This window comes from Mauremys mutica, chromosome 12, assembly GCF_020497125.1.
Source record: "Mauremys mutica isolate MM-2020 ecotype Southern chromosome 12, ASM2049712v1, whole genome shotgun sequence".
Lineage (NCBI taxonomy): Eukaryota > Metazoa > Chordata > Testudines > Geoemydidae > Mauremys > Mauremys mutica.
Genome location: NC_059083.1, coordinates 25627450 through 25638209, shown reverse-complemented (window position 1 = coordinate 25638209; position 10760 = coordinate 25627450). Strand labels below are relative to the sequence as shown.

The 10760-nt window shown below is 53.1% G+C and overlaps 1 protein-coding gene across 1 annotated transcript; it reads left to right on the top strand.

Annotated features, from left to right (window-relative positions):
• Nucleotides 1–4279: 4279 nt before the first annotated feature.
• LOC123346641 (zinc finger protein RFP-like) lies at nt 4280–9692 on the top strand. The gene is made up of 4 exons (XM_044984119.1): nt 4280–4741; nt 7149–7244; nt 7831–8166; nt 9681–9692. The coding sequence occupies exons 1-4, from the start codon at nt 4325–4327 to the stop codon at nt 9690–9692; spliced, it is 861 nt and encodes a 286-aa protein (XP_044840054.1). The 5' UTR covers nt 4280–4324.
• The last annotated feature ends 1068 nt before the right edge of the window (nt 9693–10760 follow it).

The following is a 10760-nucleotide window of genomic DNA, read 5'->3' as shown; positions in this document are numbered from 1 at the left end:
CTCAGGTACAAAGGCTGGTGCATGTCCTCTCCACCCTGAGGGAGGGGCAGACTGGGCAATACACTTACATTGGGGTGCAAGGCTGGGGAGCTGGGGGCTATTTCCTGGTGCCTTTCTCTGTGTGATGTGAGTGGCTCTGGGAGCATTCAGGTAATCTAGCTGGGTGTGGGGCTCCCCCTGCTGTTGTGCTGAGTGATAACAGCTCCCAATGGGGTTTACTGCTTCAAAGCATTGTGAGAGACAGCCCAGGCTGGAGACGTAAGGGGCCGCAGTGGCACCTCGGATCCAGTTTGTACCCCGGGGATCCTGTCACAAGGAGAGCACTGTGTCTGCTGACCAATCAGAACTTAGAACTAACAACTAACCTGGTTTGGGGTATGGCTACTTGAAGATGTGCAGCGCTGGGAGTTACAGCGCTGGTCGTCCAGCTGTGCAGGGACAGCGCTGCAGTGTGGCCACATTTGCAGCGCTGTACTGAGAGGTGCATTGTGGGCAGCTATACCACAGAGCACCTTGTCCCATTTTGGCGCTGAGTATTGTGGGAAGGGGAAGGAAGTGTGTGGGTCATTCCACTTCCTGTCCCAACGCCCTGTGGTGCATCGCTTCACTTCCCAGCAGTCACAGTTTTCCCGTCCACGTTTCTTGCCATTGCGAGTGCAGCGCGCTTTCTGTGTGAAATGGAACCTGAGCTGCTGAGGACTTTGCTGATGACTGTCGCCAGCACATCACGTTTGGCAGTTGAGCTATTCCTTCAGCTCCAAAGTGACAGTGAGGAATCCGACGATGATCTGGATTTGCCTGATGCGTGTGACATGAAATTGCTTGTGGCGGTAACGGAAATGCTCAGCACCGTGGAATGCCGCTTTTGGGCTCGTGAAACAAGCACTGAGTGGTGGGATCACATCATCATGGAAGTCTGGGATGACGAGCAGTGGCTGCAGAACTTTCGCATGAGAAAAGCCACTTTCATGGGACTGTGTGCTGAGCTCGCCCCCACCCAGCGGCACAAGGACATGAGATTGAGAGCTGCCCTGACGGTGGAGAAGCGTGTGGCTATTGCAATCTGGAAGCTGGCAACTCCAGACAGCTACCGATCGGTCGCGAACCAGTTTGGAGTGTGAAAGTTGACTGTTGGAATCGTTTTGATGCAAGTTTGCAGGGCCATTAATTGCATCTTGCTAAGGAGAACCGTGACTGTGGGGAACGTGCAGGACATTGTGGATGGCTTTGGAGAAATGGGTTTCCCTAACTATGGAGGGGCAATAGATGGGACGCATGCTCCTATTCTGGCACCACCCCACCTAACCTCCGAGTACATTAATCGGAAGGGGTATTTCTCTATAGTTCTCCAGGCACTTGTGGATCACCGTGGGCGTTTCATTGACATTTACACAGGTTGGCCTGGAAAGGTGCATGATGGACGCATCTTTCGGAACAGTGGCCTGTTCAGGAAGCTGCAGGACGGGACATTTTTCCCAGACCGGAAGATCACAGTAGGGGACGTTGAAATGCCCATTGTGATCCTTGGGGACCCCGCTTACCCGTTAATGCCTTGGCTCATGAAACCCTATACAGGGAAGCTGGACAGGAGCAAGGACCGTTTCAACTACAGGCTGAGCCGGTGCCGAATGACTGTGGAGTGTGCTTTTGGCCGTTTAAAGAGGCGCTGGAGAGCCCTTTATGGGAAGCTAGACTTGGGGGAAAGCAGCATCCCTGCGGTTATATCCGCATGCTGTACCCTGCATAATATTTGTGAAGGGAAGGGTGAAACATTCAGCCAGGCATGGACCAACGAGGTACAAGTCCTGGAGGCTGAATTTGCACAGCCAGAGTGCAGGGCTACTAGAGATGCCCACAACAGGGCTAAAAGGATTAGGGATGCCTTGAGGGAGGAATTTGAGGCTGAAAGCCAATAGTAATGGTTTTTGCCTTGACCGGGAGTGAACTGCACTGGTTACAGTGCTTTTAAGTGCCTGTGTTTTCCTTGGGGTTTGTTACCTGTGTTTTCCTTGGGGTTTATTATCTTTCACTTTATGCAATAATAAAAACCGTTTCATAATCAAAGAAATCATTTATTTAAAAAAAAAAGTAAAAGGGCAGGGGGGTTGGTTGTACTTTCATAGGTTTGTATATGTACTGCCAGGAGTGCTGTGCACTTCAGGATTATAATGCTGCATGGTGATGGGGGTTGAGTGCAGAGGGTAAGGGTCGTAGTTCTCTGGGCTCATAGGTGACCGTACAGGTGTCAGGGGCAGCTGGTGGTGCTGTAGGTAAGAACCTGGATGCTGGGGAACGGGGTTTGGAGCTGACATTGGTGCACAAGGGAAAAAGCTTTGGGAGGGGGAGGGGTTGGCACGGTAGTGCTCTGCCTGCATGGCTACCAGTGACTGCATACAGTCTGTTTGGCGCGCCATGAGGTTTATAAGCTGCCTCGTGGTTCTCTTCAGCAACAACTCCTTTCTCCTGCTTTCTGTTTCCTTCCAGTGCTGAATTTTGCCTCTCCATTCCTGCGTAGTTTTATTGTCTCTTGCACACTGATTCAGAACTGCATTTACCAAGTCTTCCTTGTTTTTCTTAGGCTTCCTCCTTAGGTTCTGAAGTTTTTTTTCAGTCGCTGATAAGGCCGGTCCAGGACTAGTCAAGGACACTATAAAAATACAGCAAATGATACATTTTAAGAGAGCATGCATTGTGTATAATCTCAGTGAGTTAGTTTCCAGTCTCACATTGTAGCATTCCTCAGACATTTCAAACACACCTAGAGAATTCACAGCCTCGCAGAAATGGTAAGTGAGGGTAAGGCAGTAGAGTAGAAGTTAATAAAACCTGGGAGACATGTTTGCCTGGGCAGGGGGCTTCTTGGTTCATGGGTGCACTGCTGTTTGTGGGCTTTGGGAAAGGCAGGAAGCTGCTGTTGGGACCTGCAATGAAACACTGTGCCTCCCTCCATTTCACACAGGAGTTAATACTTGAAGATATCTCCCTGCTGCGGGTTTCCTGGGAAGCAAGGGAGGGTCTCCTACAACAATGCGGATTCCGCCCTGGCCCCTATGCAGCTTGCCTGTGTGCAGCAATGGTCCCCCCCACCCCTCCTGGAACAGTGGCGTGGACGCGTTAGCCTGACTGGGACAGGGACCACACTGGCTCTCCCTTTAAACTTGCTCAAGCGCATTGCCTATGCTCTTGCTGAAACTTTTGAAGAGATTACAGAGGCCGATTACCGCGACGTGATAGACCACATCAATGGGATATTCCACGTCTAGGCATGCAAGCATGCAGCCATACCACCCCCCCCCCTCCTCTCCCAAAACCTTTGCATTGCAATAAAAGCTGCTTACCTGGGACCTGCTCCTGTGATTCGCTTCCTCCTGGCTTGAGAAGAGCTCCTGACTGCATGCCTCCTGGGACTCCGGGGTGTCTCCCCCCACCACAGTAGCCTCACTGTCTGTTTGGATCTCCCCCTCCACCTCCCTCTCCTCTACCGGCTCTGAACTGTCCATCGTGGTCCTCGGATTTACAGAGGGGTCATCCCCAGAAATCACGTCCAGCTCCTTGTAAAAAGGGCAGGTCGTGGGGGCAGCGCCGGAGCGGCGGTTTCCCTCGTGTGCTTTGCAGTAGGCACTCCGCAGCTCCTTTACTTTTACCCTGCACTGCAGCGCGTCCCGCTCATGGCCCCTTTCCAGCATGGCTCATGATACCTGGGCAAAGGTATCATAATTCTTAGGGCTAGAGTGCAGCTGTGCCTGCACAGATTCCTCCCCCCAAACACTGATGAGGTCCATCAGCTCGCCATTGCTCCATGCTGGGGCTCGTTTGCCACATGGAGGCATTGTCACCTGTAAAGATTCACTGATTGCACTCCACACCTGGCTGAGCAAACAGGAAGGGGATTTTTTAAATTCCCGGGGCATTTAAAGGGCGGGTCACCTGAGGCCAGGGCAGTAGAGTCTGAGCTGATGAGCAGAGTGGCTGAACGGGCATTCTGGGATACATCCTTATACCCTGGAGGCCAATAACAGCGCTGGTATGTGGCCACACTTGATGACCAGTGCTGCAGCACCAGCGCTGCAATCCTTATTCCCCATGCTGAGCCAGGTGTACGGCCAGCGCTGCAGCCAGGGAGTTGCAGCGCTTGATGTGCCCTGCAGGTGTGGACACTTACTAATTGCAGCGCTGGAAAGCCTCCACCAGCGCTGCAACTTGCAAATGTAGCCATACCCTGAGTCATTTTCAGGCAAGGAAACACCCCGTTGCTGCTGCAGGCGGGGCAGAGCGTGAATTCAGGAAATTGAAACTAACTGTGATCTACTATCCAGAGGGAGCCATGGCTGCAGAGAACCCCGTGGAAAGGCTCCAGGAAGAAGTGACATGTCCCGTCTGTCTGGAATATTTCACAGAACCTGTCAGTGTGGAGTGTGGGCACAATTTCTGCCGAGCCTGCATCAGCCAGTGCTGGGAGGGATCCGATACAGCCGCCTCCTGCCCTCAGTGCAGAGAAACTGTGCAACAGGGAAACCTCAGGCCCAACAGGCAGCTGGCAAATGTCATAGAACTCGTCAAGCGGTTGAGTTTACAGGCAATAAAGGGAGCAGGAGGGGACAGGGTGTGTGGGGAACACCAGGAGGCTCTGAAACTGTTCTGTGAAGAGGATCAAACCCCCATCTGTGTGATCTGCAGAGAGTCCCGGGCTCACCGCGCTCACACGGTGGTCCCCATCCAGGAGGCTGCCCGGGAGTACAAGGTAGGGAATTGCTGTCAAATGTAATGGGTTAACTTTGGGGTTTTAATTACAGGCTAATTTCACTGAAAGTTCCCTGTCACGGGTGTGACTCATCATTCAGCTCTGTAAAATCTTCATTGTGTGGGGAGATGCTATAACGAAATTAATGGTCTGGCAGTGTGGCAACAGAGGCCAACTATCAAATCTTGAAAACAGGATCTACACCCCCGCTCCCCGAAGCACCGCTCACTCCATACCCCCCTTCTCTCCATTGCTTGCTCTCCCACACCCTCACTCACGTTCACCGGTGTGTGGCAGGAGGTTGGGATTCAGGTGGGGGTGCGGGCTCTGGGCTGGGGCCGAGGGGTTTGCAGTCTGGGAGGGGGCTCTGGGCTGAGCCTGGGGCAGGCGGTTGGGGTGCAGGAGGGGGCTCCAGGCTGGGGCAGAGGGTTGGGGTGCAGGTGTGGGCACAGGGTGCTGGCTCTGGGAGGAGGGTCAGGGCTAGGGCAGGGTATTAGGGTGCAGGAGGGGGTCTGGGAATCTGGCTCCAGCTGGGCAGCACTGACTTACCTGAGTCAGTGCTGCCCCGATCAGTAGTGCAGCGGGGCTAACGCAGGCTCCCTGCCTGTCCCAACCCTGCGCCACTCCTGGAAGGGGCCAATGTGCCCCTGTGGCCCCTGGAGGGGAGCATGTGGCTACACACGCTGCCCCTCTCTGCAGGAACTACTCCCGCAGCTCCCATTGGCCACAGTTCCCCATTTCTGGCCAATAGGAGCTGCGGGGGCGGTGCTTGCGGGCAGGAGCCCCGTGAAGAGAACCCTGCCCTTACCCCAGGCTGCAGGGGCAGGCTGTCCCCTTCTGGGAGTGCCGCACGGCTGCCAGAGATTGCGATTGACTGGGAGAATCTCCAGGATCAACTAGTTGATCGCAATCGACTTGTAGGTTATCACTGCTCTAGCTAGACAAAATGTGGGAAGGGAAACTGAGGCACAAAGCAGGGCAGCGAGTTGCACATAGTCACTGAGCATGTCAGTGACAGAGCTTAGCATAGAACCCAGATCTCCCCAGACCCAGTCCAAGGCCTGAATCACTTTGCCATGCTGCTATCTTAGCATCAGCCCCACCCAGTGATGAATTGTGTCCGTTAGGAGGGAGAGACGCCTTGATAAAGGTCCCAGGCGCACCAGGGAGAGGAGGTTTCTCACTGGGATTGTGAACTCCTGTGCTGCTCCATGAGGGGTTAAACTCAGATGCTGCCGGCCTGCACTAGAGGAGATCACTGGGCTAAACGCTGTGTGGGACCCCGAGCACCTTCAGTCCGCACACAAAAGGACTCCAGACAGCTCAGGTCCATGCCAAGTACCACTGGGATTACACTGGGTTGTAGCAAAACCAACCCCAGGCTAGAGCTGACCGGTGCCAGTCTGACCTGTTCTGTTGTGTACATGGGCAAGGACCAGCCAGAGTGGTTCCGTTAGTCCCACCAGGCAACCTTTTGAAATCTCCCAGAATGCACTGCTTCCGGGATCTTTACCAGGGAATGGGACTGTGGGGACCTACCCAGGGGGCATTGCCATGGAGAGGGTTTAGGACAGCACTGGGGCAACCCCCAACCCGTTCTTTATACAAATCTGCATCATGTCTAATTAGGGTGGTCACTGAGGCATCCCCAGAACATTGGCTATACCCACGTCTGCCTGCATGGGCCCGTCCTCACCAGTATCAGTCAACCTGTGTGGACCCCACCACCATTTTTTCCAGTGTGCCACCCGCCTGCATCATTCTGCATGAAGGTGCCACCCCAGCCCTGCCCCCACCCTCACGGGTGTCCTCCTGCATCCTCAGTCTCCTCCTCTCCCTTTTGCACCACAAAGCCACATCCAGTGCTGAGTCCCTACCGGACAGGGACAGTGCTCCACAAAACTGGGACTGCGCAGCTTCAAACCAGATGAATGGCCTCCCGACATCTCACGAGTTTTGCCCTGGTGCTTAGACCAGCTCTGCCCAACCAGTGCAGCCCCAGGGCTTCAGGGCTGAAATCCCAGCCCATATTGAAACCCTGGTGGCTTCTGAGATTTGTATCACTTTGTTTGTTAAACCTTCAAAAAACAGGTTTATTGATTCACCCCCATGTGACTCCAGTGCCCTGTTATGCTCTGTACCATTAATCAATTCACAAATACCAGTAAAGCTTGGGTATCATTGAGATCTCTTGCTAATTACTAAAAACACTGAACCAGAATTGGTAACGAGTCTGAATGTGACACGCTCCTAGTTTCCATTAATGAGGTTTCATTACCTTGGTGGTCCTGATGTCACAAAGCGATTAGAACCACAGTCATCTTGGGTTTCGGGTGGAAAAACACCCACGTCCAAGCACCTCTCAACTATCCAGATAAAACCTCCCAAATCATTTCTGTTTCTTCAGGAAAGAATCCAGGCCCATTTGAAAACTCTGAGGGAAGAGAGAGAAAAGCTGCTGGGATTGAAAGCGACTGGAGAGAGGAATTGCTGGGAATATCTGGTAGGTGCCTGTTGTTATGAACCAGTTGCGGGACTGGCAGTGGGAGGTCTGTTTGGAGGCAGACGCCTGTGTGGTCTACGTGAACATGGGCTTGTGTGTGTTTCTCCATGATCATGGATTGCTGGGTTTGATTCATGTGTAGACAAGCCCTAAGCTTTCATTTCAGTTGATGAGTAGCCCTTGTGGCTTGCCTGAATTCACACAAATGTCCCCGTGAAGTGCTTGTCCACTCTGTCTAGACATTTTGTGCATTTTTAAAACATTTGTTTCTTTTAACTCCCCTGACGTCTCTGTCAGTGTAGTGCTGAGTCCTGCCTCCTGCTGCTCTGGGTCTGAATTTCCACAGACCATAAATAACAGAAGATGCTGACCATGACTGACAGAGAAACATCCCTTTCACAGGGACACAGGGGCCAAAAGGGAAGGTGTGAGAGAATCCCCTGCCTAGTACCCAAAGGGTAGAGTCAAATGTCAGAAATCTTAGGATTTTCAAAGAAAATCACCCTCCTGCACACTTAGCTCTCCATGAAAGGACCCTGGGCTCCGTCCATATGTCCCTGACCAACCCTTTCCCTATTTCATACAGAAACAAACACAAACCGAGAGGCAGAAGATTGTGTCTGAATTTCAGCAATTGCAGCAGTTCCTGGAGGAACAAGAGCGACTCCTGCTAGCCCATCTGGAGAAGCTGGACAAGGAGATTGTGAGGATCCAGAATGAAAATGTCAGTAAACTCTCCGAGCAGATTTCCCGTCTGAGTGAGCTGATCAGTGAGATGGAGGTGAAGTGTCAGAAGCCAGCGAGTAAATTCCTACAGGTGAGACTGAATGAGAAACATAGGTGGGTGCTCCAGGACAGCCAGCTCTCCCCCTCAGTGCTACGCGCCGTCAGCCCTGCCACTCAACTCCTCCCCCTTCTTCCAGCACCATCTGCCTGCTGCAATCAGCTGTTCCACTGTGTGCATGAGATGCTGGGAGGAAGGGAGGGGGAGGAGCGGGGAGGGAGTGTGCTCAGGTTAGGATTCCGTCCCCACTTTGAACTCTGGGGGACAGATGTGGGGACCCACATGAAAGACCCCCTAATCTTATATTCCATCAGCTTAGGTTAAAAACTTCCCCAAGGCACAAATTCCTTTCCTTGTCCTTGCTGCCACCACCAAGTGATTTAAACAAAAATTCAGAGATGGGTCACTTGGAATCCCTATTCCCCCAAAATATCCCCCCAAGCCTCTTCACCCCCTTTCCTCGGGAGGTTTGAGAATAATATACCAACCAATTGCCTTTAATGTAAGTACAGACCAGACCCTTATCTTTAGGACACTAAAATCAATCAGGTTCTTTAAAGAAGAACTTGATTATAAAGAAAAAAGTACAAGAATCACACCTGCAAAATCAGGATGGAAGGTAACTTTACAGGATAATAAAAAGATTTAAAACACAGTGGACTCCCCTCTGGACTCAGCTTCATAGTTACAAAAACAGGAATAAAACTACCTCTTAGCATAGGGAAAATTCACAAGCTAAAACCAAAAAATAGCCTAACGCATTTCCTTGCCTTAGTTAGAATTTTTGTAATCTTAGATGGATCATTTCAGGTAGGTTTTCAGGAGATGTTGTTCCTGCTTGGTCTATCTCTCTATCAGGAGAGGGAACAAACAAACAGAGCCCAAACAAAACCTCCCGCAACCCACCAGATTTGAAAGTGTCTTCTTTCCTTATCGGTCCTTCTGGTCAGGAGCCAACCAGGTTATCTGAGCTTCTTAACCCCTTAGAGGTAAAGCGATTCAGTACAGCTGCAAGGAGGTATTTTATGTTACTCTTTCCTTAATATTTATGGCAGCTCACAAGAGGAGGCGAGGAAGAGACAGGGTGGAGGTTGAGTGGGAGTGGGAGTGGGAAGAGTTGGGTTGGGGTGTGGCATTGGGGAAAGTTTTGGAGTGGAGGTGGGGCATGGGGTTGAGCACCCCCAGGGACAATTGGAAACAAGCACTCATCATTAGAAACATGCCAGACCCCCACAGAGGGAGGAGCGGGCTGCTGAATCATAAACACTGGAGTCCAGCAGTCGGAGATCTCAGTGTAACTCGGCATGTGCATTGCTGACATCTGAGTGAGTATTATTCTTAGCAGCGTCACAGAGATATGAAAGATGGAAAAGCCCCATTAGCTCAGGGAATCAATGGCCCTGGGGCCAGGGCAGGGTCTCTTCCCCCATACTTCCTAAATCCCTTCCCTGGAATCCCCTGTGTGTGTGTGTGTCAGAGAGGACTGAAATTCTTTTGTCTCTCTCTCCTCTAGGATGTCAGAACAACCTTGAGCAGGTATGTGGCTCCCTCGCACTCCACAATGCTGGGAAAGAGCTTGATGATGTGGGTAGCACCAGTGGTGAGCTGCAGGCGGTTCGCACCGGTTTGCGTGAACCTGTTGTTAAATTCAGAAGCCCGTTTAGAACCGGTTGTTCCTGGAGGAACAACTAGTTCCAAAAGGACTTTTAAATTTAATAAAAGCTCTAGCAGCTCCCTACCCTTCCCCCAGCCCACCTCACTCCGCCGCCTCTTCTGAACGCTTCTCCTCCCCCTCCCCAGCTTCCCGCGAATCAGCTGTTCGCGCGGGAAGCCTGGGAGGGCTGAGAAGAAAGCAGAGGCTTCCCGCAGATGAGTTTGAGCTGGGGCCGAGGCTGGAGGTCGGGGGCCCCAGCGGGAGGAGGGCTCAAGGCGCCGCGCCGCCCGGCGAGGTCGTGGCCGGACCTTGGCCCCCGGGGTCCAGCTGCGACCTCGCTGGGCAGGGCAGCGCAGCGCGGCTCCTGCCCCTGCCCCCGGGTCCTGCCGCGAGCTCGGCCGGGTGGCGCGGTTCCTGCCCCGGTCCCCGGGGTCCAGCCGGGCGGCGCGGCTCCAGGCAGCACAGTATGGGAGCAGGGAGGAGGTGTTGGATAGAAGGCAGGGGAGTTGGGGGGGTGGATTAGTGTCAGAGCGGTCAGAGGGCAGGGAACAGGGGGATTGAACGAGGGCAAGGGTCCCGGGGGGGCAGTCAGGAAGGAGCAGGGGTTGGATGGGGCAGTGGGGGGCAGTTAGGGGTAGGGATTCCAAGGACAGTCAGGGGACAGAGAGAAGGGGTGGTTGGATAGGGCAGGGGTGCCATCAGGAATGAGAGAAGGGGTTGGATGGGGTGGCAAGGGGCAGACAGGGGACAGGGAAGGGGGGTGGATAGGGCACGGGTCCCGGGGGCGGGGGGGATGTCAAGGAACATGGGGGGTTGGATGGGGCAGGAGTCCCCCGGGGGGGGCATGACCCCATCCTGGGGTGAGGAGGAGGGAACCGGTTGTTAGTATTTTGGCAGCTCATCACTGGGTAGCACCGCATCTCCCCGGGGCTCTACAGCAAAATGTGAGGGGAGATCACATGTTGGATACAAATCTCTCTGATCAGCTTCATCCTGGGCTGCTCACTCTTGTACGGAAGACTCTGGAATTCTCCAGTCAGTGGGAAGGACTGACCTCAAGTATTTTGTAGAGGTGTCA

What these genes read in the sequence shown, in the direction of transcription:
- LOC123346641 (XM_044984119.1), top strand. Translation starts at nt 4,325, where the DNA reads ATGGCTGCAGAGAACCCCGTGGAAAGGCTCCAGGAAGAAGTGACATGT. An exon ending in AGGCTGCCCGGGAGTACAAG is followed by an intron (nt 4,742 to 7,148) that starts GTAGGGAATTGC and finishes CTGTTTCTTCAG; the next exon opens with GAAAGAATCCAGGCCCATTT. An exon ending in GGAATTGCTGGGAATATCTG is followed by an intron (nt 7,245 to 7,830) that starts GTAGGTGCCTGT and finishes TATTTCATACAG; the next exon opens with AAACAAACACAAACCGAGAG.